The sequence below is a fragment of the Chamaea fasciata genome, unplaced genomic scaffold (assembly GCF_029207755.1).
Source record: "Chamaea fasciata isolate MVZ Bird 193981 ecotype frontalis unplaced genomic scaffold, bChaFas1.0.hap1 SCAF_18, whole genome shotgun sequence".
Taxonomy (NCBI): domain Eukaryota; kingdom Metazoa; phylum Chordata; class Aves; order Passeriformes; family Sylviidae; genus Chamaea; species Chamaea fasciata.
Window position 1 is genome coordinate 10,190,426 of NW_027094103.1, and position 26,855 is coordinate 10,217,280.

Consider the following 26,855-nt stretch of genomic DNA (forward strand, 5'->3'; position numbering starts at 1 on the left):
CCCCCGGCCGCGGCTGCGCGCTGCGTTCTGCGCTCTCATCATGGCGGCGCGGGGCCATGTGCAGGACCCCAACGACCGCCGCCTGCGGCCCATCTACGGTACGGACCCCCCGCGCCCCCGCCGCTGGCCCGCCGCCGCCGCGGGCCCGCAGAGACCCCCCCGACACCCTCCCGCGCTCCCGGCCCCGCGGGGGCTGCGGGGCTGCGGCGCCCGCCCGGCCGGGCCGGGGTCCCGCGGCGCCCCGGGGGTGTCCCCTCGGCCGGGGCGGGGGATCGCAGCCGGCGCCGCCGGCAGCCGAGGTAACCCCGGCCGGCGCTTTCTGCGCTGCCGCGGAGGAGCCGCGAAGGGCTTCATCCCTGGAGGAGCAGCCGCGGATGCCCCGGAGTTGTGCTGGATGTTGTGGCACGGAGCGGTGACGCTGTTAGGGGAATTAATTCGGGAGGCAGGAGAGAAGTAGAAGGGGACGGTGTCGGTAGGAGTTGTCCGGTGTTGTTGTGTCGCCCGATGTTTGTCCGAGGGTGTTCTGTGCTGCTGGGGTTGTTTCGGAGCTTGGATCTTATGCAAATATGGAGAAAGAAAAGGAAAACACTTCCCCCGGGCTACGGTATCGTTTCTTCCCTAAAACTGAAGATTTGATAGAGATTGAGGGAAAGGTTCTTAACTTTTCCAGCAGGGATAAAAACCTCTCCCTAGGGACGCGGAGAGCTGCCCTGGTTTGGGGCTGGACGTGCTCTGGGGTGTCCTTTGCTGGGGCAGAGGGATGGTGCGGTACAGGCTGAGTCCCTGATGGGCTCCAGGGAAAGGGAGGAAGATGGTTTCGTTCGATTAGAAGTGTTCAAGTTCGTTGCAGTTTGTCTTTATGTAACCATTTTAAGTGGTTTTTTTCCTTAGTTTTCTATCCGTGCTGTGATTGGCAGTTTCATTGATGTGCAGTTATTTTTGCCATAACCTGTGTGAGAAACGGTATTAATGGAAAAATCTGGGTAAATTCAGCTGATATGGAAGCAGATGATGGCGAGCATTTCGCTGTGTTCATTTTGGAGAGAGCTTTAGGATTCCTTTCTGCTCCTTCTGGAAAGGATTCTCTGCAGTGCGAGGTTTGATCTCAGGCTGTGGTGCTGCAGAACCCGAAATAAAGCGTGTGATAAACACACAACTTCCCCACGTCGGCAGCTGGGGAGGTGCAGTGTCAGGTCCAAGGTCTGCCTCTGGATTCCAGAGTGTGTCTGGATTTGTGCTGTGGTTCCCCAGGATTCCTCGACAGCTCTAGTTATCTTTGATCTTGACTTGCTCTCCCTCCACCTGAAGGTTCAGGTGTTGCATTTCCAGCCTTTGAACATCCCCAGCTATGAACTACCAGAGGTTGAAGTTTATTTTCTTTTAGCTTCATTTCCTTTGAGAGCTGCTTTGACTTCCAACACCCTGACTTGTTAGGAAAATACAGTCTCTTCATTCTGCTGTGGTTTAGGGAGGTTTGAGGGTTCTTTGATTTACTTTGGGACACCCAAAGCTGAGATGTTCTTGGCACAGCTGTTAATCCCAGTCAGGCAGCTCAGCGTGGGGGATAATTTGTGTGTCACTAAACTGGGTGACAGAGACTTAAAGCAAGAAGCCTCTGGAGGGCTGTTCCACACCTCTGCAACCTCTTCACTGAGAAATCCCCGAGGTTTTACTGCTAAAGGGGACACAGGGGTTTTCCTAAGTTGTAATACCCAGTGAAGAAGGACAGTGTCTTGTGGCTTCAAACTGGATTTCATGCAACAGTGTTTATTTTGGTGAGTGTGGAATGTCTGTCTGGTGAGAGGTTTGCTGTGGACGGGCTCAGGAGCCCAATTAACTCTGCTTTAAATATACAGCATCCACCTGGCCACAGGAGCAAACGTGGAAGCTGTTGAATATAAATCTGTAAATCAGAATGGACGCATAGTTTGTGCTGGGGATTGCCAAGGGTCAGCTCTCAGTAAAAGAGCTCTGGCTCATAATGGGAATGACAGGTTTGATGAGGAAAAGGTGTGTAATGTAATTTCAGCTAGCTGGCAGGAGAGAGGCCAGAGCAGTGGGAGCAGCCCCTTCCTTTCCTTTGGCATGTGAGGGGCAGCAAAGCTGGGTTGGGTGAGGAAGGAATTTTTGAGGGAAGAGGAGCACGTAAGGGTCATGTCCTGGTCTAAAAACACTTGTTTATAATTGTGTAATAACGTGAAGATCGATGTGAAAATTGTAATTCCAAGCTAATAAAAGGGGAAAAGGGTCTGCAGATGGGTTTTCTGCAGCTGAAGTTTCACTGGATAGTGTGGAATACCCCCTAGGAAATGTTGATGCTTCACAGTTGTGTCTTCACAACCGGTCTGGTGGAAGGGTCGTGGTGCTCCAGGGGGACAGGTTTGCTCTGCCTGAGCTATGGATGGTGCGAACAAGTGTTGCCCACTTTGCTGGAGTGTGTGTGCGTTTGGTTTCTAACCTCCTGCCTGTTCAAAGTCATTGAAAGTCTCCCAAAGACACACCAAATTAATTTCCACTTTTCCTGCTAAAGCACTGGAGCTGCACTGCCAGCAAAGAGCTGTTGCTGCAGAATCCTCTCTATTATGGGTCTCTTTTGTTGCTGTAATGATCTGTGTGGAGTAATTACAAAAGCTTGTTTGTTTGAATGACTAAAACCAGTACAACGAGATGAATCCCTCATCCCTGAAATGACAGTCTCCTGAATGTTTTGCTTAGGAGGAACTGCACAGGGAAAATGTGGTTTGTGCTGCTGGGGTGACAGCAGGTGCTCTATGGTGAAATTGCAGGTGGCTTTCCAGAATGGCCTCGGTGTTCTGGTGTGATTTGGTGTGTTACTCTTCCTCTGCAGATTATCTCGATAATGGCAATAATAAAATGGCAATCCAGCAAGCAGATAAACTGCTCAAAAAGCACAAGGACCTTCACTGTGCCAAGGTGAGTGGGACTGGGGGGGCACTGAGCTCATTCTGCCTGAATCTCAGGGTGTTCCACTGTCCCTTTCTCTGGGAGCTTCCACGGTGATTTCTGAGCCCTCTGGAATGTCTCTGTTCAGCTCACCTGTGTCTTGTGTGGATGAAAACTTGTACAGACGCCCTGGTAGGGACTGGAGTGTTGGTTCCACCTGGGCTGATTGTCAGCACCACTCCAGGTGACCTTGGCATGTGGGCTGGGTTTTAAAAATGCCTCTTGCAGCCCTGGGGTTGGGATACCCACCTGCAGGAGTTTGGATCAAAACATCTCCGTGGGAGGAAGTGTCTGAGGAAGACATTACAAGGTGAACAGGTGTCCCAGAGAAGCTGTGGGTGCCCCATCCCTGGAGTTGTTCAAGGCCAGTTTGGAGCAACTTGGTCCATGGAAGATGTCCATGCCCATGGCAGGGCGTTGGATGATTTTAAGGTCCCTTCCAACCCAGAGCATTCCAGGATTCCTTGATTTTGGAGGCATTTCCTGCTCTGCCTGGTCACCACCTTCCTTGCTGTGCCTCTGCTGGGGGAAAGGGGCTCTGTTCCTCCCTTTCCCAAACGTGTGACTCTCTTTCTGCTTTTCTCAGTTCCCTGGGGGTTTCCCTCTGCAGTTCACTCCACTTCTACATTCTGAAAGCTTCCCAAGCTGCAGCAAGTGTCATTGACCCGAATCTCGTTTCTGTCACTTCTTTCTGTCCACCTAGTGAAAGAAAACTAAGGAAAATAGTCAGGACAGGTCAGTTCACAGCCTCTAGGTAGAGAAAACCATGTGGTGATGCTTCAGGGCAATCTCAACACTTATTAAAAAGTCAGATCCTCTCTTTGATGTTGTTGCATTTGGGAGTTTTCCTCTCCAGCTACATGGATTAAAATTTAGCTTAGTAAAACCTGGAGTTCTGCAGAGGGAATGAGGTGGTTGGGCTGTTCCCAGCAGGAGTGAGAGGGTTTCCAAATGCAGACTGTGTCTCTGAGAGCTGCCTGCGTTGTGTCCACAGGTGCTGAAGGCCATTGGCTTGCAGAGGACTGGCAAGCAGGATGAAGCCTATGCCCTGGCACAAGAAGTAGCAGCACTTGAACCCACAGATGACAATTCCTTGCAAGCACTGACCATTCTCTACCGGGAAATGCACAGACGTGAGTTTGTTCCTCTCTCAGAAATCTCTCTCTGTGTTCTTCCAGTGGGTTTGTGCCCCACAGTTTGGTGGGAAACGTGTAAAATCCAGGATTTGTGTATGTGAGAGACTGTTAAAGAGAGTCAGAACTGAAGTGATGCCTATTGTAATGCCTGTAAGGCTGTAGTAATCTTCATAAAGCAAAAAAATCCTCATTCAGGCTTCTTGTGAACAGGATTGTGTAGCAGGCCCTAAATGAAACGTGTTGATAATGCTGCAGCAGCCTGGGAGTTCACTTTTGGTAATGAAACTACTGGAATTTGTTGTCAGTAGAGTGACAGGGATGACAAACCCCACAGGGTGTGATGTAGTCAAGGGGTTCAGGCCTCAGGAAACTGGTGCAAAACAGGAGGGAAATCCTGACCTCCCAGTCTGGCCTCATCAGCTTTGTTGGGTTCCTCGCAGTGATTTGTATTTTCAAAGTACTGAATCATCAGCGTTGGAGTGATGGAGGAAAGTTTCCTGTGGTTTTCTGAGAGATGCCAGAGCTCCTATCTCGCTTTTCTGCAGCTTGAACAGTTGTTGTTTCTGGCAGCTTCTTGGGGAGGGTGGTGTGGTGGTACCAGTGTTTATTGTGGAGTTTGGTGGGTGGTTCCACTAATGTTTATTGTTGAATTGCTGGAGAAATGATCAAGGGATGAAACAGCTTCAGAAAAGGGTGTTTGTATCAGTCTGCTAAAGAGCAATTACTTATGTTCTCCCAGTTGATTTCTTTGTGTGTATTTGTGGAGTTAAAGCATCGTTCGTTGAGTAATACCAACATTTTTTGTGTGTTTTTGACTTTGACATAAGCCCCTGTGAATGATAAGAGCCTCTCTGTGATTAACAACTTCCAATAAGCTGAGCTTTGTAACCTTTGGGTTTGTAACTCAGGAACTGGTGGGTGTGAGGTACTTCCACTTTTGGTCCTGCAAGAAGATTGTAATTAGATGTTTTCTGTATCTGTGTCAGGGGTGTATAAACTGTGTGAAAGACAAATTACATTTGCTTTTCTATTTCTACTCTGAGCTACAATTGTTGGTGAAAGAAAAAGAACATGGACAAAAATGTGAAAAAGTTTTGCATATTGTACTGTCAGAAGTATTTTGCCACGGTAGACCTGTTGTTAAAAAGCATAGTGTGGAATAATAGTTTAGAGTACTGATATAGGCAATTGGGAAATAGCCGGATATGATTAATATGAGTAAACCTGTGATAAGAATAATTAATTTGCCATTAGGCTCAGAAAGTGTTTGTTTTGATACATAAGCAGGAGCAGTCATTCTGCCAGCAGGAGAAACCTTCATTCAGTTTCATGCTCAAAAATAGACAAACTTTAAAAATAGACCTAGAATTCTCTTGAACAGTTCAGTTGCTGCTATTGAACTCTGTTTTGATTTTAAGTCTATTTTGAGGTTGGTTTGGAGTTTTTAGAGCACTTTCCTCCTTTGCTTGATGTTTGCATTGCCTGGGGGACAGAGCAACATTTTTGGGGCTGATGAGTGCAGTTAGTTGCTGTTCAGAGCATCCCTGGTGCTCTTTAGGAAGCTGTGCTCTAAAATATTCCCCAGTTGGTCTTAACTCTGGCATCTGGTTTTGGTTTAGCCGAGCTGGTGACTAAACTTTATGAGGCAGCTGTGAAGAAGGTCCCCAACAGTGAAGAGTATCACTCCCACCTCTTCATGGCCTATGCCAGGGTTGGAGAATACAAGAAGATGCAACAGGTACGACCAACAGTTTGTGTTCTGGCTGGTTTAAACTGTATTTTTCTCTATCTTTTACTCTCATTTATGTGTTATGAGTGATCTTCCAAAAAAAGCTGAGCTGGGTTAATGCAGAAGTTAAACTCTTGGTTGGTTTTTACAGAGAGGTAATGAAGTTTTTTAAACCTCAATTTTTGGAGGTGGGTTGTCTGAAGACAAAAGTTTTGTTTACTTGAAGCTGTGTCTTTTCCTGAGCTGTGGTTTTGTACTGGCAGTACAAAATAAAGGAACTCTGGAATAGACACATCTAGGAAGAGCTTCTGATCCATGTTTTCAGTCTTGATTCTGGCTTTAGTTCTCTGCTAACTTCAGGGAGATAAATCCTCCCCGTGTTCTTACTTGAGCATCTAAAATACAACTTGTACTGATGTCATTCAGTAAAGAAAAACTAAAAAGCACTTGAAATATCCCCTCTCAGCTGGCAGCACAGCGTCACACTGGTTGGTTTTGTTTTCATCACTTCCAAATGAGGAGAATTCCTGTAAATGGAAGACGATTTCCAAGGCCTGCGTGCTTACTCTTCTGTGTAAAAAAGCACAGAGAGCCAAGAAATAAGTGCCAAACTCCCTCTTGTTCCTGCTGTGACTTGAATTTTTGCACAGGTTTGGCTTAAATAACTAAAAGCAGTTATTGGTGTGCCTGAAATGAGAAACCTCGTGATAAAACCCTTACTTTAGATGTGACAGATCACAATCATGAGTGGAGAAAATGCCACTGATAACAATAATTAACATTTGTGTGACCTTTCGTGAGTCTGAAGTGACATAAAAATGTGGATCTCATTAAATTATCATTTTCAGTATCAATATCACATTGTCAGAGTGGGATGTTGGCCTGTGCTTTTGGATTTAGGGATGTGAAGAGTGTGTGGATGGTGACTGGTTAGGGAGTGAAAATAAACCCCAGCGTCCTGTGCTGTGGGGTATTCCAGCTGAAAATCCTAGAAAATGCCAACTGCAGTCAAGGGAATTGGCACAGAAGTCCAGCTGTGGTGGTAGACTATCGTGTGTAGTTCCTTGAAATTAATTACAGATTTCGTTAGGGGTGAAAGTCTTGTCCTTTGTCACATGCAGGCACTGTGAGGGAAATGTGGGAATAGCTGTTAATGTGTTAGGGAAAATCGTGAATTTTTTGGCTCTGCTTTGATTTAACCTTTGCTTCAGCATGGAGGTGCCCCCAAATTTGGGGGTCTCAGTGGGTGTGAAGTGAGCGTTGAAGGGCAGTTGGTTCCTGGAGGCAGGAGTGGGTTTGCTGTGTCCTTCAGCACTGGAGTTATCCCCTCACTCCCAAAGAAAAAACTCTGCTTCCTCCTGGAGTTACCCCTTCCAGTTAAAGCTGTCACCTGTGTAGGCAAATCAGTGCTCACTGCTGTTCCTTGTCAGACCTACACAAAGTCCTTGGAAACATTTCCACCCTCTCTTTTCCTCAGGGATGTGTGTTAGGAGGGAAGAGCTCACGAGTGGGGACAGGTCCTCCCATGTGCACATCCCGAGTTGTCCGCTCCCATCGTTGCCGCCCATCACGAGATGTTAGAAATGAATCTATTTCAGGAATGATGAGACTGGTGTCTTCTGTTTTTCAGGCTGGAATGGCACTTTATAAGATTGTTCCCAAAAATCCGTATTATTTTTGGTCCGTGATGAGCCTGATCATGCAGGTGTGTGCAGTGCTGGTGCAGAAATGTTCTGAGGGTAAACATGATGATTTGGGGTGAAATTTGGGATGTGTTTGAGCTGTTTCCGTGTGATGGTGGGAGGAAGACTGAGCCCTCCTTAATGAGCATTATTGTTGTGGTCCAAAATAAATGCTGAGGTGTTTTTATAATCCAGTTTAACTCTTGCCTTATCACCTTTATACAACTTGAATTATTCTCTCATCTGCACTAATATCCGCCTGTCGTTTTGGCAGAGATAATGAATAAATCCTCCACTGTCTGCAGTTTCTCAGTCAGAGTTGTGCCTCTCTAACGAGGTTATAAAAGCTCTTGGAGGGAATAAATGAGAGCTCTGGAATTAGCAGCAAGTCGGCAGGAATAGGCACAGATCAGCTGCGCTGCTGCTGGTTGAGGCAGCACATTTGGGCACCAATCAGACACAAAATCAAACAAAAATAAGCTTGGAGGGTCTTAGTCACATTCTGTAAAATCCTGTGCCGTTTAAAACACAAAAGTGTTCTGGCTCCATGTTTTTATCACAAGGTTTTTGTGCTCAGAGACGCAGGGCTCTGGTTGATCTGATCAAAAATGAGCTTTTCTGTGTAGCTCCAGTTTTCCTGCTGCCTTTTCCCGGAGCAGTTGCACTCTCAGGTCACAGATGGCAGCTCCAAACAGGTGGCTGGGGTGGGGATTGGAGCACCTGGGTTGGTTTTTTTTTCCCCTCTTCCAAAGTGAAAAGAACAGTGGGTGGGACATCACAGACAGTTGCCGAGCTGTTACAATAATCCCTCTCTTCCTCAGTCTATCTCAGCACAAGATGAAAACCTCTCCAAGACGATGTTTTTGCCACTTGCTGAGAGAATGGTGGAAAAAATGGTGAAAGAGGACAAGATTGAAGCTGAGGCTGAAGTAAGGCTTGGTTTGAACTTCGTTGAGGCAAGGAAGGCTTTGTTAAGGGAACTTGATTACCTTGGAAAACTTAAAATAATCAACTGTGTTTTGGAATTAAATGTTGATGTAGGGGACAGAGGGAAAACCAAAAGCAGGGGCTTAGGAAGGCCTCAGAATCCTGGGGCTGAGGCAGTTTTTGGTGTTTGATTTCACTGATGAAGTGCGTTGCACTCTGGGAGACCCCAAGAAAAACCTGAGGACTAAGAATGGAGAAGAAGACCTAAATTTGAGTATTGCACCCTTTGGGATACTAAAGATAGCTTTGCAGGCCTGGTATCCCCTATTTTCTCTTTCAGCACACCTGGGTATGATCTTCCTGGCAAATTTCATTGCAGACTAATCTTTCTTTTAAGGTGGAGCTGTACTACATGATCCTGGAACGTTTGGAGAAATACAAGGAAGCCTTAGATGTTGTGAGGGGAAAACTTGGAGGTAATTTATTCTTTAATAAAACAGAGTTGTGTGGAGAATACAGCAGTTCCCCTTCGCTTCGGACTTGTCCACTGCTTCCAAAAAGAAAGGAAAAATTTTAGGAAGCTTGACTTAACACCAATTTTAACCTCAGTGTAAACTCTGGAGGTGTAACCTGGTTTTACCTACTTGGTTTATGGTGTTTAAGCACTGTTCAGGGCTGAGCTTTGCAGTGCTAAATTGGGGTCACGTTCTTGGTTGTAGCTGCCATCTTCAAAACTAAAAAGTCTTCAAAATCTGCATTTTAGAGGGGTTTAACTGAAGATCAAAATGCACTTGGAATTGGGATGTGAAGGTTTCCATGGGAAATCTTTCTGAGGGCTGCTGCTGTGTTAGCCTTGGTGGTTTGGTGCTGGGCTGGAATAAGAAGGTTTATGCAGGGAATAGGGAAGAAATGCAGGGATGAGCTGAGCTTTCCATGTTCTTTTTGCTGCAGAGAAGCTGACGAGTGAGCTGCAGAGCCGGGAGAACAAGTGCATGGCCATGTACAAGAAGCTGCACAGGTGGCCCGAGTGCAACGCGCTGGCCAGGAGGCTGCTGCTCAAAAAGTGAGAGAGGATTCCCACAGTCCTGCGAGAAAGATGGAAGAAAAATCCCTGCTTGTTTGGGAATGGCCTTGTTTGGTGGCTTTTGTGGTTAAAATAGGAGAGTATCAGGAAGCTCTTCCAAAGATTGCACTCCAAAGCCAGGCATGATAAAGGTCACAGGGAGAATCAGGGTCAGGAGTGGTGTTGCTGCTTTTTTCAGGCAGAATTTAGCAACACATTAATGCAATAAAAGGTTGTTTACCTCCTTATTTCTAAATTCTGTGCTGATTGTCTAGCTCTGACTTTGCAGTTGTCATCCCATCCATGATTTACATTACATTTTCTACATCTAAATTTCTCCCATTTGGCCAGACTTCATCGTGAGAAATGCATCTAATGCTTGGAACAGATGCATCAGGAGACAGAACATTCCAGTGGGATCAAATCTGTCTCAGAACTGTCAGGAGAGATGTGGTGTTTGCTTTTGAATTTAGCTGTGCCCTCATCTTAGATATAAGTTAAATGCAGAAGACAAACTTCTGCCTTCACGTTTTGTGGAGATGTTGCTGAGCTCTGACTGGAATGTGAATTTCAGGAGGAGAGTTCGTAGCTTGCCCCAGTTTTGAATTGAAATGGTTTATGTTTCCAGAAATTCAGGATGATGGTGTTCCTAAGATTTGAGACCTTTTCACGGGGAAACAATTTTATGATTACAATTGGGTTTTTTCTGTAACATGATTATGTGTTATTCCTTAGTTCAACTTTGGCAAGAAATACAGTTTTAGCTGTTAATTGTTTTGGCAATTCCCTAAATTTTGTCCTGTGCCTGATTTTTGTTTCAGCTCAGATGATTGGCAGTTTTATATAACTTACTTTGATTCAGTGTTTCAACTCATTGATGAATCCTGGACGCCTCCAGCAGAGGAAGAGCAGTAAGTTGAGAACTTTGCTGTGGATTTGTTTTCCCTTTGTGCTACAGCAAATTGTTTGCGTTCATACATTCAATATTAGAGTGACTTCTTGATGTCAGAGCCCAAAGGATGTGTTTTCCCTGCTTTGATTTGTGTGTTTTCCCTGCTTTTATCTGGAGGCTGGGAATAGTTTATGGAAATAGTTTAATATAGAACTCTTCCAGCTCGTGTTTTCTGTGGTGACCGAGTTGGAAAACCCATCATTTCCCTGTCTGGGAGTGTGCTGAGCGTGTGTTACCAGTGGGAACTCTCCAAGAACCTTTTGTCTGTGTGGTTGCAGCTCTCTGGAAGGAGAGGTGCACTGCTCCATCGAGCAGGCTGTGAGCTTCATCGAGGAGAGGATAACAGAGGAGTCCAAGAGCTCCCGGCCGCTCCGGGGACCGTATTTGGCCAAGCTGGAGCTGATCAGGCGCCTGCGACACCGCGGCTGCAATGACGAGTACAAACTGGGTAAGAAACAGCCCCTCCTGGGTGAGGAGTTCATCTCTTGGAGAGAAAGCACAAAGCTGGTGCTAAAATCACTTGAGTTAAATACAGTTTTGGTTAGGAAGAGAGAGCTGTTGTTCTGTATGTAAAGCATTTTCAAAGCGTTGGAAGATGAGCTTTGAAGAAAGGCAAATATTTCCAGACTACTCCAGGGCTTGGAAAAGCCAGCAGGAAGCTTTTCAAAAGGACCTCAGAGGTTTAGGAGCATCCAGTCACTGACACTGTATTCCTGGTGGAAAGCCTTGCTTTTAGCACTGGAATCTCTGGGTGGGTTTTGAGTTTTTATGACAGCAGGGCCAGGTTTTGCTTTTCAAAAACCTGCATCGCAAAGTGGCATTTAGGGAATCAATGAAAGAGGATGTGATTAGAGCAACATCTGTGCTATTTCCTAATTCCTTTTGTTTTTTCCATCCCAAAAGAAGCCATGGTGAGATAAGTGGAGGCTGCATGTGCCTGTCTGAATTGCTGAGCTCTTATCTGCTAAAGGAGCTTGAATGAAGCTCTTGGGTTTTTTTTAACGTGTCCTTGGTTACCAGAGACATTGAGCCTCTGTTAAAATCTGCAGTAGTGCAGCTCTCTGTTTTCTAAATCACTCTGTAATCTTGAAAGGGGGAGGGGGGGGAAAGAAAGCATGAACAAAGATTTCTCACAGTGATTTTACAGATTTTACTCCTACTGGAGGGCATTAAAAAGGTGACCTGGCCTTTTTCCTAGGTGATCCAGAAGAGCTAATGTTCCAGTACTTCAGAAAATTTGGGGACAAGCCCTGCTGTTTTACTGATCTCAAAGTGTTTGTGGATCTCCTCCCACCCAGCCAGTACACAAAGGTAAGGAAATATCAAGAAGTGGTGGCAGGAACTGCAGTGGTTTGTTTGCACTCTGGTCCCTTTATCTTAAAATGCTTGTGGATCGTATTAAAAGACTGGAAACATCTTTTTTTTACTTTCTGCTTGAAATTCAGAGAACTCTTTGTGCTGTAGAAAATATCATGAACATCTGAACTCTTGTGAAGTTTCATTCAGAGGATTTTTGCTGGGGGTTTAAAGCTAAGTTTGATCCTGCAGAGTGTCAGATCTGGTATTCCTTCGGCGTTTTTATTCCCATTTCCCATTTTATTCCCATTTTTCAAGGTGTCAGGGTGCTTTGAGCTCAAAGTTTCTGGTTAATGGGAAGAAGCTGCCCCCTCATCCCATGCGGGGATGTCACAGATGCTTTGCTGGCAGTGCCAAAGAAGGGGCACATTGACCCAAATCCAGGGGTCATGGAGGCACCTATGGCAGTTTTTTCCGGAATCTCTTTCTGAAACAACTCTCTGGAAAAGAGTTTCTCTGAAAAGCCCATTTGTGCAGAGTCATGAGCAGCCTGGAGTGACTTCAGCAGCTGGGAATTCTGTCACTCACCCCAGTGTTTGTCTGAGCCATTGTGTCCAGGGATCAGCGCTGGGGAGGGCAGAGAATCCAGGATCAGCCAGAGCCGGGGGATAAAATGTTGGTAAACAAAGCGTAGGTAGTGAGGTTCTCTTGGTTTAATTAAGTGTTTTTTGACTCCTAATGCAAGCTCTTCCCACAGCCCCACTGCTTTTGAGAGCAGTGCCTCTGGCAGGGGTGGCTGCTGCTGGTGTTTTATGTTTAAAATTGTGTTTTTAGCCCACTGGAAGAGATGTGGCCAGCAGGGTATTGAACTCCTAGTCCTGGAAGTGGTGATTCCATTGTAAGAGAACCCTGAAGTACTGAGCAGGTTTCATCCGAACTTTCCAGGAAACAAATTCCAAACCAGGAATGGAAAAATTACATTTAATAATAGTTCAGACTCCATTTTTGTCACCGTGCTTGTAGAACCATGACTCTGACTTTGAAACTTTCTGTCTGGCCTTAAAACTGCTGCTGATTTACTGAATATATTCTGGAATATACGTTGTGTCAAGCTGATGTATGGGGTGGTTTTCTGGCTGTCCCTGAAGCAGCATGTGCAGCAGTTTAACTTGGTCAAGGACACGAGGAGCTGAGGAGGTTTCATGGTGCTGAAGTGCTGATGAGTTTTGACATGAGAGTTCCACTTCAGTAGCTGGGATCGTGATCTTGCTGGGCCACTGACGTGTGAGATAGTCCAGAAATAATGGTCATGACACCAACCTTGACTTCCTAGAGGTGTAAATTGGAGAGTGGAGCCAATGATGTGGTTGACCTTGCTCAGCTTGGCAGGGTTTCAAACTGAAAAGATCTGTCAATGCAGCATTCATCAAATTCTTTGGGAAAACGGGAATTGGTGTGTGTTGTGCTTGGTGCTGCTCCTGAGCTTTTTGCCTCAGGCTTGTGTTTGATGCAGTTTTCTGTGTCAATACCAAGTGCAGCAAAACCGAACTCACTGGCTTTAACTCAGATTTAAGTTTGCGGACAGTGTCGGGTTTTAGAGCAAGAAGCTGCTGCCCAGCCCTGTGAATTGTGAGGAGTCTTTTGTCTCCCATTAAAACTAAGCAATGAGAAGCTGCTTTTCTTACAGCTTAATTCCAAAAAGAAGTCATTAAGCAGAGTTGATGACCTCACTGGGTACTGCACATTACTTCAGAGCTGAGGGAAAATGTAGCAGTGCAAAACCATCGTTGCCTGGAAGTACACTGAGAAGTCTGTCAGTAACTAATTATTTTAATTGCATCTCTTACTGCCATGAGTGTTAACAGGTGCTTGAACTCCCTGGTGTATCAATGAATTGGAAACCTGCCTCTGATTTTTCTTCCCTCCATCTGTTCGATGTAACTTAATAAAACCCCAAGCAGCTTGAAAAAAAAACCAAACTGAGCAACTCAAAAAAAAACCCCAAAAAATCTCAAAGGCTGCTCTTGAACCACGGTCTCAGTGTGACATGCACATGGATGTTTCCACCTTGCTTTTTTTTTGGTTTGATTGGAGGGAGGAAATGATGTTTCCTCACCATTTGGTGCAGCCCTGCAGCCTTGGCCACTGGGGTTTCTCTTGCAGTTCATCCGGCAGCTGCTGGACGTGATCCCGCTGGCGGCGGCGGCCGAGAACGAGGTGGCTCTGCCCGGTGACATCAAGGCCCTGCAGCAGCACCTGTGTGTGGTGCAGCTCTCCAGGCTGCTGGGCATCTACCACGCCATGGAGAAGAAGCAGAAGCTGGCGGTGGTGCGGGAGCTGATGCTGAGATACCGCCACGGGTTGGAGTTTGGTGAGGAAAATCCGGAACGCTGATAAAACTTGGCTTCCTCCTTTCTGATTCCACCCTTCAGCATCCCTGAATTGTGGCTCCTTTTATTTCTTTTTTCTTTTCAGTTTTGTATTGTAATGATAAATGAGGCTTTCCTGGGTAGTTCAGATGGTCCCTTTCTACTTTGGAGGATTTTTTTTTTTACTTTGCTTTTAAGCAAAGCCAGGTTTTCTCACTGAAGTGCATAGGATACATTTGTGGTCAGGAGTTATTAATTTGTAAATTTTGCAGCTGTGGGAGTCAGTTCTTCTTCCAGCAGATGTCAATGTTTGAAGTGCCCCAAAGGCCACTCAGTGATGTGTAAAGTTGTTTGGATTTCAAGACAATTCTGATTTTATAAATTAAACTGTGGTGCTCTCTCTGATCATGGTGCCACTCAATAACCGTGAGATCAGCTGACAGCACTCTTAGTAATTCAAGGGTAATTGGGTTTTTTTCTCTTTTTAGGCAAATCTTGTTTGAAAACTGAATTGCAGTTTTCAGATTATTACTGCCTGCTTGCAGTTCACTTGCTGCTTGATCTGTGGCTGGAAGGTACGTTCCCAAAATTGTGCCTTGCTCTGATATCTCTGTGGGAGGTTGGGAAAGGGAGACTGTGTCCCTGTGGCCAGGGAGTGCCCGGCATGGCTTGTTAGGCCTGGAGCTTTCTGCGTTGGTGGTTTTTTTTTTTTGGCAATATGAGGTATTTCAGGAGTCCCTCTGATCAGCTGATGTTTGCCCTGAATCTCACTGACCTCTGAACAGATTTAATTTTTCTGATTAATTTCTTTTTTCTCTCCCTTTGCACGAGTTCTGCTGACAGCTCTTTTGGTACTAGAAGTGTTTTGAGAGCAGAGTTTCTTTCTCTTCCTGACATACTTTGCCTTTTAGATCCCTTGTTTCTAGACTTGCTGGGACCTGTTCCCTGAATTAAATTTGCCTGTACTCCACCCCTGCTCCTTGTGTTAGTCTCTTAATCCCACAGCGTCCAGTGCTGGGTGTCCATGTGTGTATTCCTGCCCTTCCATGTTACCTGTTACACCCCTGCCTTTCCCAAGGAAGATTTAATCTTGAACCTGAGTAAATCCGTGGTCAGGTTTCTGGCAGGAAGGTGGATGTGGGCTCTTTTGCGCTGTGCAAGCTGGAATTCCCAAACAGCCCAGGATTCCTCAGGGAAGGTCACTTTGCCTGCAGTGTGCTCTGTGCAGATGTGAGCTAGATACTCCCTGGGAGGGATTATTCCCCCAGCATTCCCTCAGGGAGCAGCTGGAGTGCTGGAGCAGGTGTTATGCTGGGCCATCTGCACACTGAAATCCCCAGCAGGGCCCTGAGCTTTGTGTAACGTGGGGAGAGGGAATTGTGCCTGTCCCTGCTCACACCTGCCCGTGCTGTGTCTGTCACCAGGTGAAGAGGCAGCTGTGTGGCAGTGCCTGACTCTGCTGGAGGAAGGGCTGTCTCACAGTCCCTCCAATGCTCAGTTTAAGCTGCTGCTCATCCGGATCTACTGCCGGCTCGGCGCCTTCGAGCCTGTCTCGGAGCTCTACTCCAGCCTCGACGCCAAGCACATCCAGCACGACACCATCGGGTGGGTGGTACATACTGAGAATAATCCCTCCTGCTGGCCCCCATCCTGACAGCTCTGCAGCATTCTTTGCCCACCCAGAATTCGGCAGATTGTCACATTTTCATGTGCTGTTGTGCAAAAGTGTTCTGGGATTTCTGGGGAGGCGTGTCCGCTGCATGCTCCCCCTTTCTGTAGGGAGCCTTCACTCTGTGATTTTGATCTGTGTTGGAATTTTTAGAGTATTAATTAATCTGATGGAAATTGGTGAAATGGCCGGCTGGCTGGCTGCCAGTCAGAGCTTGGTGTTCCAGCTTGGGACCACCAATCAAAGCCAACACATCCAAAACCCTTGGCTGGTGTGTTTGGGGGTCTCTCACTGAGCAGCTCTTTCACCCTTAAGGTGGAGAAAGAACTCCAAGCCATCACATACTGCTTTTAAAAAGCTGAGAATTCATTCCATTAAAAGCCTGAACTTGCCCATGAGTGCTGTTAATGCTGTTAAATGTCCAGATGTCTCCTGTGCAGCTGCCTTCTGGGGCAGTGGCTGACGTTTGCCTCGTGCTGTTTGTTGCAGTTATCTCCTGACACGCTACGCCGGCTCCCTGGGCCACTACGCTGCTGCTTCCCAATCCTGCAACTTTGCACTCAGGTTTTTCCACTCCAACCAGAAAGATGTAAGTTGAAAGAAATCCCCCCCCCTCATGACCTCGTAACACAGCAAAGTGTCTTAGAGAAGCCCTGTGCAAATGTAGCGGTTTAAAACCTAACAAAGAGCAGTAGTAGGGGCAGCTTTGTAGTAAAGGTTGTCTCAGCCTGCATTTTCTACTGCAAGGATTTTTGAGTTACTGTTACATGAGATTTTGCTTCAGCTTCCTTTCTGTTAAAGGCAGTTTTAATGCTCCTCGTAAAACAGGTATGATTGCTTTTAAATTGATGCTTGTGGTTTTGTGCAAAAATTGAAGTGGGATGTGATGTGGAAATAAGTGCTGGTGTCATAAATGTGGCATTTTGGAAAGTTACACAGCAGCCAGCGATGACGGGTCAGGATGGGGATGGCACATGATAAGTCCTTTATTACAAACACTGGAGCTGTGTGTTTCCAGTGGATGGTGGGGGATGCACTTCACTTTAAAGGGACCATCCCATTCTGAGGAGTGGGAATATATCCTATTTGTATTTGTACATTTGTGTATTTGTGTTTTACACCCTGGGCACTGTTGAGAGGTAGGTGAAGAGGATTGGTTTTACTTCCTAAGAAACAAAGGTGCGATCCAGATGTAAATCTGCCACTCAGCCACTGGCTAAGCTGGCTCCAGAGGTTCTGCAGTCACAGAGTTTGCTTTCCCACTCTCCCAGCAAGAGATGAAAACACAGGAATTGTCTGTACTGAGCAGTAAAGGTTCTCACACAGAAACCACTCAGAAGCAGCAGCTTGCTCTCTTGGCAGCCCAGGTGTTCCTGTGTACAGGATTCCCATTGCCATTTCCCTGTGCCTGGTGTTGTAGGTGCCAGGTTCCTGTGAGCTGTATCTGACACACGTTTTCCTGAGGGAGGCACATGGATTGTTCAGTGGGGTGGGAGCTCACTCCGCTCTGCATCCCTCAATTGCTCATTTTTTTCCAACTTGCTAAGAGGCTTTGGATTCCTGTGAGTGAAGCCCTGTATCCAGACAACTGGTGGTTTTTTACTGAGGTGTAACTTTTCAGTCTTGTTTAGAAGTCATTTGGTGGATGTTAATGAAAAACATCCCTGGAACCAACTGTCTGAATGAAACCCACGACTGTTGGGTGGTGAACTGGAAAACCTTCTGGATGTGATTCCTCTGCTTGGCAACGCTGTGTTGTAAAGCATCAAGAAATCATCTTTCCATGGAAAACAATCTGAACTACTTGAGGCGTGGCTCCCTTGGGCATGAATGATGGAGGTGATTGTGGCAGAAGAGTTGGATGTCTCCAGTGGCTCAGCATCTGTACATGGATGGTGATGGCTGCATTCCAGGTGCTGTTGGCAGGAAAACACAGCTCGTGTTCCAGAAATCCCAAAAAGGTGTTGCCTTGCTGCTGCACCTTCAAATACTGGGATTTCAAGAGGCCAGAAGTAGTGCTGCCGGAGGGCAGAATTCCTCATGGGACAAGATGAGGATGGGACTCTGGGACCACTCACATCATATCTTGGAGACAGTGTTGCAGCCAAAGGACCTTGAGCTGATGTTGCTGTCATGTCTCCAAATCTCTCTTGTGCTCTGGACACTCCCAGTGGTTGTCTCCTAAAGATCTTTTTGATGGGAGATGACTCAAAAGCTGTTCTTGCAACCGGGAATTGCAGGAGGTGAAGGCTCAGTTCAGGGTGTTGTTCCCTGAGGATTGTGGTGTGACAGGAGTGTGGATGAAGAAGGATTCCTTGCCATAAAACATGTCACAAGGTCAGGATCTGCTCCCAGTTTCTGTGCTGCTGTGGTTCTGCCAGGGCTGCCCCTTTATGCTCAGGGTGCCTGGAGCAGCTCCCACTCAAGGCCTGTAACCACATCTTGCAGTGTTAAAGGGTGACTATCCTTTAAAGGTTCTTTTACAGATTTCTAGTGCTGCCTGCTCCTCCCTGGGTCGATGCTGAGATAGCTGGAATGTCACAGCACAGAGCTGTGTGTGGGACTCTGCCTGGAGCAGGAAGTGTGGGATGTAAACGAAGTCTGGCATAAAAATAGAGCTCCTGAATCAGACTTCTTGCTTTGGATAAATCTGTTCTCCTGACTTGCTGAACTTCCCAGCCTGACGTGAATCCTGTGTCAGAGTGATCCCATGAGTAACAGCCATGTAGGATGCTGTGCAATCCTGCCACTATTCCTGCTCTGGGAGAGGATGCCAAGGACAGGGAGGAGGAGAAGGCAGCATTGCTATATTTGGCCAAAACTAAAAAGGCAACTTGATCCTCCTTGAGATAGTTCTCCTTCAGCTATGCAGAATCACCAGTAATCTCTCTAATTTTCTTGTGTCCATCCATCTTTAATCTCTCCAGATACTGCAGGCAAACCACTCCATCGTGTCCTGGGGGCATTTAAAAACCACGTGGATACAGTTGAATTAGAGCCCATAGCCCAGTCCCTGACAGTCACCTCTGCAAGGCTGTTGATCAGAGGGTATGTCGTTGAATATTTGGCTTTTTTTATTTTGTTCAATGCAAACAACTAAATTACTCAGGGGGAATAATAATAAAGACAACTCTCTAGAGGACATTTCTTGGTTTAGAAGGGGGTAAAAAAGGTAGTCTGGATATGTGAGTGTTGCCTTCTGGTCTGTCACAGCCTTCCAGATAGGTTGAGTCTGTTAGGACCATATAGAATTCAGTTTATCCAGAAGCCTTTTTTGGTGCCTCTCATCTTCAGTGCAGTTTATCACCTTGTTCAGAAGAAAATAGTTGATTTGCCAGAATTTCTCAGTTGTGGAGTAATTCTGATGTAAAAACTTAGTTATCTCTCATGGCTGGGAGCAGAAATAGTTCACTCTATATCTACAGTTAGACATTTTCATTAAAACACTGCTTGTCTTGGGCTCCTTCATCATAAGAATCTCTTTTTTTTGGAGATTGCTTGGACTGAAGTGAAATACTGGCTGCCTGCCTTGTCTTGCTGCATTTCATCAGAGGCAAAGCAAAATATCCCATGGACACTGAGAGATTCCTTTGGTGTTTGTGTTGTGCCATGTACCACACTGTGTGATACTGTATTCTAAACTAATAAAAAAGAGAAACAAAAAATGTGTGAGTATTTTTTTTTTTTTAAATCTATGTTGTGGTGATATGTGATGCACATCCAAGTCCAGAAAATCTGGGCTACATTTCTTTTGCCTTGAATGATTTCTCACAATGAAACGATGATTTAATTATTTGAATCCTGCATCTAAAGGGAAAAGGAAGGAAGAAAAAAAAAGCCTTCCTAAAGCATCTCTTCCCTGTGAAATATTTTTCATTGTGGTATCAACAACATGATGTTTAGTGTTGGTTTTGTTGTTAAACCTCACTGCCCATGGAGCATCTGGGCATTCCCAGTTTAAAGTAGCAAAACTGCTTGGGTGACTTGGAGAAGCAGAAGCACAAAATCCTCCCAGGGATCGAGGATCTGCCAGGTCCTGCTCCTCTGGGCTCATAAAAAACACAGAAACGCAGTTCCTTGGCAGCGACCTTGTCGGTTGCTCCTACTTTGGGAAGTCACTGAGGAGAGCTGGTGTGTGTGTTGTGTTGCAGACCTCAGAATACATCATCCAAGCCTACAAGTACGGGGCGTTCGAGAAGATCCCGGAATTCATCGCCTTCAGGAACAGGCTGAACTCTTCCCTTCACTTCGCGCAGGTTCGCACCGAGCGGATGCTGTTGGACCTCTTACTTGAAGCAAATATGTGAGTACAGCTCCTGGCATGGGAAAACTGGGAGTGGGCCAAGAGGGGCCTTGGAGAGTTGTACCTGCAGAAACCTCAGAGCTGCAGCTCTGCCCCTAAAGCTTCATTCTGCTTTTAATGGTCTCAGGGTGCACCGAGGAGGTTTAAAAAAATTACCTTTGTGGAAAGGGTTGTCAGGTATTGGAGTGGGCTGCCCAGGGAAGCAGGGGAATCACCATGCCTGGAAGTGTTCACAAAACATGTGGGAGGGTACTGAGGCCATGGTGACCGTGGTGGTGCTGCTGCATTGGTGGTTGGACTTGGTGATCTCCAAGGACTTTTCCAACTTTCGGGATTCTGTGGTTCCGATTTGCTGTCCCTTCACATCCTTGGCAGTGCTGTGTGTGTCACGTTGCTGACAGGGAAGAGCTGAGCAGTGCACAGAACGTGGTCTGTTAGTGAGCTGTTTTCCCTTTGCAGTGATCAGCTGTTTGATTTAGCGCTGCTTGTTCTTACCTACAGATCGACCAGTTTAGAAGAAAGTATAAAGTCCATGAGTCTGAGCCCAGAGGAGGATGACATTCCATGGAAAGAGCTGCGTGACAACAGAGACCTGACAGTCTTGTTTAGCTGGGATCCAAAAGACAGGTGAGTAGAAATATCCTCACACATAGCAAAGAAATTCCTTCCAGGGCAATTGCCATATTTCAGTGTTCCTTGGGCTGGCTGACTTAAGCACCATCCACCACGTCTGGCAGTGCTGCCCTTTTGGATATGAAGTTCTCTGAATTTCTGACCACTCCTTCCTCGTCATGCAGAACTAGGGAGTTTTGGGTAAGCTTTTGTGCCTGGAGCATTTGCCTGCAGAGCTTTGGTGCCTTTCTCTAGGGACATTTCTGAGGAGCATCGGAAGCTCTCCCTGGAAGAGGAAACCCTGTGGTTGCGAATCAGGTCTTTAACGTTGAGGCTGGTGAGCGGACTCCCAACTCTTGGTCACACCATCCAACCAAAGAATTCTGAAAAGACTGCAGAGAATGGTGTCTCATCCAAGATTGACACGATCCGAGCCCTGCTGCAGCAGCTGGAAGCGGCGGTGGATTCAGGGAAGAAGTTTCTAGAACAAAAAATCCAGGTACCAGTAAGGCAAAAGCTCTCCCCGAATGTTGACCGTGAATGCATCGTGCAGGCTGCAGAGTGCACTTAACTGCCCCTGGGTTTGTGGTGTGTGACTGACTGGGAGATGTGCCAGGCACTGGGTGGAATGAGGAAAAGCTGCAACACCTTTATCTTTTTCTTTGCTTCTTGCCTAGTATCCTGTCCTTGGCCCTCCTCCTACCCGAATGGCTGGCTTCTTCAGCAATGGCAGCTGTCAGTGCCAGACTAGCTTGTTTTATCTTGTTAGTGATATTTATGAACTAGATACCAATGGCTTAGGTAAGTGTTTGGGGCAGGGGTTTGACCACATTGCCGTGGTGTGTGGTGGGAGGGAGCCACATGTCTCTGTTTAGTCTGAAAAACTGCTGGGCGTTGGAGGATGTGGACTCAAAACTGTTACTTGTGTGTTAATTTTCAGTCTAACACTAAATTATCTGTGAGCCAGTGCCTTCATTTAATGTTTTATGTAAGTCTTCATTTTTATACAGTATATGGTGCTGTAATACTGGCTCCTCTTTGAAAGCAGTTGCATTTTCTTTTGAGAACTGACACTAAATTTCATTTAAATGCCTCTTGGTTTTCTGGAAGCAGAAAATAACAGAAGTTTGTAGCTTATCATTTTTTATTTCCTTTTTTTTTCCAGAAGATTCAGCAGAAATCCAGGAAAGAATAGGGAATAGTTTCAAGTCTTTAGTAGAACGACTGACAGGTAAATGGTAATTCAAGAACAGACACTAAGGCAGAGCTTCCTGGCTGTCTGAGGATGGCTGTGGAGTGTCTGCAGGGATGGGCTGTGGTGATGCATCTGCAGACCCTGTGAGAGCTTGAGAACAAGGCTCGGATTGCCCTTGGCTTGTGTGCTGAAGCTGCTGCATGCTCAGAACGTGCTGTGCCCTTCAGTGCATTTATCTGGGCAGCTCCTTCTCCTGGTGCTTGGGTCAGGGGGGCTCATCAGGGGTGTGGAAATGTTTGTAGTGAGCCAGAACTCAGGAGTAGATGGAGAGGACTCATTATCTCAGTGGTCAGTGCCTTGACAGTTCTGCACGCTGCACTCAGATTCCTGGAGTACAGAAAATGGACTTTTAAGATGATCTGCTTCATCCTCAAGTAAGGCTTTTCTTTTTTCTTTCAGACTTGTTCAATAAATGTAAAGGTGATTTGATTGAAGTCAGAGATGGCACCTTGAAAACTCATCCAAACCTGTTAGAAAACTTAGTCTTCTTTGTTGAGGTATTTTTTTTTTCCTTTGGAAAACCAGAAGTTTGGGAGTACTGTGGGGTAGAAATGTTGGGACTGAAACACAGTGAGAGTTTGATCTCAGTCACTCATGAGGGATTTTGCTGGTTTTTTTAACCATGCTGAATTTTACCAGGAACACTAAAATGAGTCGAGAAGCCTCCTGTAGATGAAACTTAGAAAATATTTTTACCTTTCTTCCAGACGATCTCCATTGCCCTGTGGGTATCGAGTTACTGTGACAGTGTCCTCCGACCTTTTAAATCCAACCTGCAAAAAAAGAAGAAGAAAAAAAAAGAAAGCAGTGTAGCAATGGTACAAACAATATTTCTTCCTCTCTTCTCCCTCCCCTAATCACAGGTTATTTATGCTGAAAGAAAAACCAGGATAGATAACATGAACTGCTTTTCATAAACTTTTTTAGGTTGATATGGGTAGTGATTACTTGGGGCTAATTTTTGCTGTTTAAAATCAGTGACATGTCATATCTGTGACATCATGTGACAGTTTTTTAATGAGAAATACAGTTTTAGAGTGTCGTTGACCTTCTTGCCTGGAATGCACAGCAGTAAACTTGTCAGCTGGGAGTGTTTGTCTGGGTAGGTAAATTATAGCTTTGCACTGGTGGGAAGAAGAGAACTATATATTACCAAGTGAGTTATATAAAATGGACATTAATATGTGTTTATAAATTCAAGACCTGTGTTTGTTTTTACAGCCACCTGTATTTACCCATTTCCTGGATTATGTAACTGAACTCCAGACATTAACTTCCAACGTAATAGATCATATCAAAGGGCTTGAAATCATTCTGACTGCACTAAAACTTGAAGAACTGTCCCTCAAGGACACTCTGCTTTTACAGGTAAGAGATTCCCTGTGCTAACACTATGGTCCTCAGGAATTTCCTTTTGGTGTTTGATGTATTGGAGAAAGTTTAAAAGGAGGGGGGATTTAAACAGTTGCTGTGGAGTGAGTGATTTCTCTTTTGCATTTTGCAGGAAGAAAAAAAGTTTACAAAGACTGTGCAAGGGAAGGTCCAGAGCAGTTACCATCACTCAGTTCAGGAAATTGGAGAGCTGCTGAAAAAGAGACTCGATACCATTAAAAAACTAAAGATTTGAGCAATGCGTCCCTGACAGACTCCACAGGGGAGTGACACCAGAGTCCCAGACAGAAGCAACATCCACTCTACCATCACTTTAATCCAGAACTTCCTCATAATGCATGAAGGACTTAAAATCATGAAACAATTTTTTTAGGTATTACAGATGTATTGAGCTGATTTAAATTATTGTACATAAAAGAAGCAGGGACCCTTCCTGGGGTTTGACCACTTTTTATACATGTTCATAAGCATATTGCAACAGGAGAACATTCACTTTCTTCCCTTTTGATCTCTAGAACCAACTGGAGATGATCTTTAGAAGCAGCAATAGCAATCCAGTGTAAAGCATCTATCTCCAAGGATCTTTTCATCACCATACAGTGTTTATAATTTTTGTATGGTCCTTGCCTTAGAAATGCAGGAATTGTAGATGTCCACGTTCAGCCACCTCTGATGAACTGAGCCCAGCTTGGAGCTGCCTGTTTTCATCTGCAAACCCACCTGGTCCTGCTGACAGAATTCCATGTGTTGGTCCATCAGGGAGAGAGGTGAGGCCTCCGTGGTGGGCTGGGAATCATCCAGAGCTGAGGCAGGATCCTCCAGGAGAGAGCAGGAGGGAGGAGGTGTCTGTGCACAACTGCAAATGTGATGAAGAGCAAACTTCAGAGAGAGAGATGGGAATGGGAATGGGAATGGGAATGGGAATGGGTGTTTCAGCAAAAAAAAAAAAAAAGACAAAAAGAGAGACCTTGTAAATAATGGCTGCAGTGAAGTGTGACACTGCGCTGGTATCATGTCAGTTTCATGTCAAACAGCAACGTCATGACTTTTAAAAAGTGTATTTAGATTACTGAAACTTTAAGACTTCAATATTTTAATAGAAATGGAATCCTATTGGCTTTGGTTTTAAGTTGGCAGAGGTAACTTTTGCTTCCGCTGTGGTCTGAGGCTGAGATCCCTTTTGTACCTGTGTGCTTGCTTTTTGCAGTTGAACTTTGATTATCCAAGCACTGGCTCATGAAACTTTCTGTTAGAAAGTGTGACCATATCATCTGCTCCCACAGAAAGCTGCATTTCTGCTGGGTTTTATCATGTTCAAAGAGCAATGCAGCCTAAGATTGATAGGCAAAGAAAAAAAAAAGTTCATATACCTGCAATACAAGGGACAGGTCAGACCCAACAGATTCCTCATCTCCTGGTTTAGAGCCACAGGTATCCGGGTCTAGATTTAAAGTTTGAAGAGAGCTTGACTGCCTTTGTCATCTCCTCTCTTTTGTTAGTAATGCTAGAATGTTGATGAGAGTATTTTTTTAATAAATCCCCTATATTTAAAAAAAAAAAAGTCCCATAGCTGCTCTTGCTGGATTTAGTTTGGCTTTGCCCCATCCTGAAAGGGAAAGAAGAAGAATGTCTGCAGGTTGTCAAATTGTAAAGGATGTCCTGATGGTTGAATCACAATGTCTGGTAAGTGCTCTGGGCTGGAGGAATACCAAAACGTGTTAAGTCTGTTTTATAGTAATACTTTTACTGGGGGAAAAAAAAAAAAAAAAAAAAAAAAGGAAAAAAAACCACAAACAGAACTGTCATGTTGTATAGAAATACCAGTTTTGAAAGAAGGGTGTGCTCTTTCAATTAAAGCAAGGCTGGTGACTGAAGGTGATGCTGTCAGGTATGTAGAATGAGTGAAAACCACCCCAGTGCTGAGGTGGGGCAGTTCAGAGCAGCCCTGAGCCAGAAAGGGGCACTGCCCTTCTTAGTCAGAGGGCACAGTGACACTGCTGCTGTCCCTGTCCCCTCCCTCTGATTGCAGGGGGCTTTGCACAAACACCAGCAAAGGTGACATGGGGCAGTCCCAGGGCTGATCCAGGCTGGAGTTTCCTTCCACTGCTGCTACACCAGGTTGAACTCAGTTGTATCGATTAGCAATGGTGACAATATAAGTGAGGTTTAAGATGAAGAGAACCGAGCGTTTAGAATCCTCCTGTGTGCCTGAAAGCAGAAGCTGGGTTAGAAAAAAAAAGGTTTCCTGCATCGCTTGAAAGCAGAACTGAAACTGTTGGGGGAACTTGTGTCATCTGAGTCAGGGGCTGGGACAGGATGGAACCGTGGCTCGCTCACTTCCAGCACAGGGAATCCTGACTGTTCCCGGTGCCAACTGCTGTTCTCTTTCTGCTTCCAGCCACTGGGAATGACAACCTTGTCAAACATAGAACTTTTTTGGATTACTCGGTGGTTTCTAAAAGCAGAGGCCATCTCTTCCCAAGCTGTAGTTTCTCTAGGAGGAAACAGTGCTCAAAAATGACTCCGTACTGACTGACTGGAGGCTTGGTTGAGGGAGGATTTCTCTCCCCCTATAAATTGTGTACAGTTAAATATATTATATATTTCTTACAAAAGAGCATTTCCCCTCCAGAATATGTCCCACACAGACCTGGTAAGAAATTCAAGCTATAACCCATTGCTGCTGTTTCCCTTTTTTTCCACTCTTAAGATTTGTTTTTTGTTTCGGATTTTCTTTGGGTGATGAATTGAAAAACATACCTAGAAGAAGCTACCAAGACTACTGTTTACAGACTGAAAAAAATACTGCTTTTATACTACTGGGATCATGAGCCACGATCCTTTTACAGATTTCCTCAATTCCTCTCAGCTTAAAATCAGTGTCTGATGTAGATAAAGGTTGGAAATCTCCTACCCTGCTTTGTCTACACACAGGACAAACTGTACAATGCTTGTTTGTGTTGTCCATCATTTTTGTACTTTTTAACTGGTAAAAAATTGCATTTATATTTTGCAATCCTTGATAATCATGACTTTATTTTAATGGCTAGTAAATTTAGGGATTTTTTTTGTTGTACTTGCAGCCTTATCTGAACTTTCTCTTCCTTGATTATTGTTAATTTATGACTGTAGGAGATATGTACGCCTCAGCCTTCTACGGACTTAAGTGACACAACTGCAACTGAACTGCTTTAAACTGGATGGGTTTATAATTTATATAAAAGTCAGTTTCGTTACAAATCAGTTGTGCTGCCTCATTTTTCTGCCTGGATGGTCTGGATGGGATCAAAGTGCTTGTCTGCACTGTCTTTGTAAACCCCGTGGTGAAGCCAGATTATGCTGGTGCAGGACAAGCAGACCCTGCAAAAAGGAATGATGGAAAAAGAGGCAAAACGCACATTGTTCTCCAGCTGGGGATTAGGTGCAGAATGATGTCTGCTGGGGGAGGGAGCGTGGATGGGTCAGTGCTTTTGCTTCATGAGCTGTCAGTCTGCTCTTTATGCCTT

At 45.4% G+C, this 26,855-nt stretch overlaps 1 protein-coding gene across 1 annotated transcript; it reads left to right on the top strand.

The window, feature by feature from the left end:
* The first annotated feature begins 39 nt into the window (after window positions 1-39).
* NAA25 (N-alpha-acetyltransferase 25, NatB auxiliary subunit) lies at window positions 40-26,583 on the top strand. The gene is made up of 24 exons (XM_066199445.1): window positions 40-98; window positions 2,849-2,934; window positions 3,959-4,097; window positions 5,720-5,838; window positions 7,460-7,534; window positions 8,333-8,440; window positions 8,836-8,914; window positions 9,390-9,501; window positions 10,323-10,412; window positions 10,732-10,901; window positions 11,652-11,764; window positions 13,913-14,120; window positions 14,607-14,693; window positions 15,543-15,723; window positions 16,277-16,376; window positions 19,939-20,090; window positions 20,592-20,717; window positions 20,958-21,201; window positions 21,380-21,503; window positions 21,868-21,933; window positions 22,357-22,454; window positions 22,665-22,775; window positions 23,179-23,325; window positions 23,462-26,583. Exons 1-24 carry the CDS (start codon window positions 41-43, stop codon window positions 23,582-23,584), a joined length of 2,916 nt encoding a protein of 971 aa, XP_066055542.1. The 5' UTR covers window position 40; the 3' UTR covers window positions 23,585-26,583.
* Window positions 26,584-26,855: the final 272 nt, after the last annotated feature.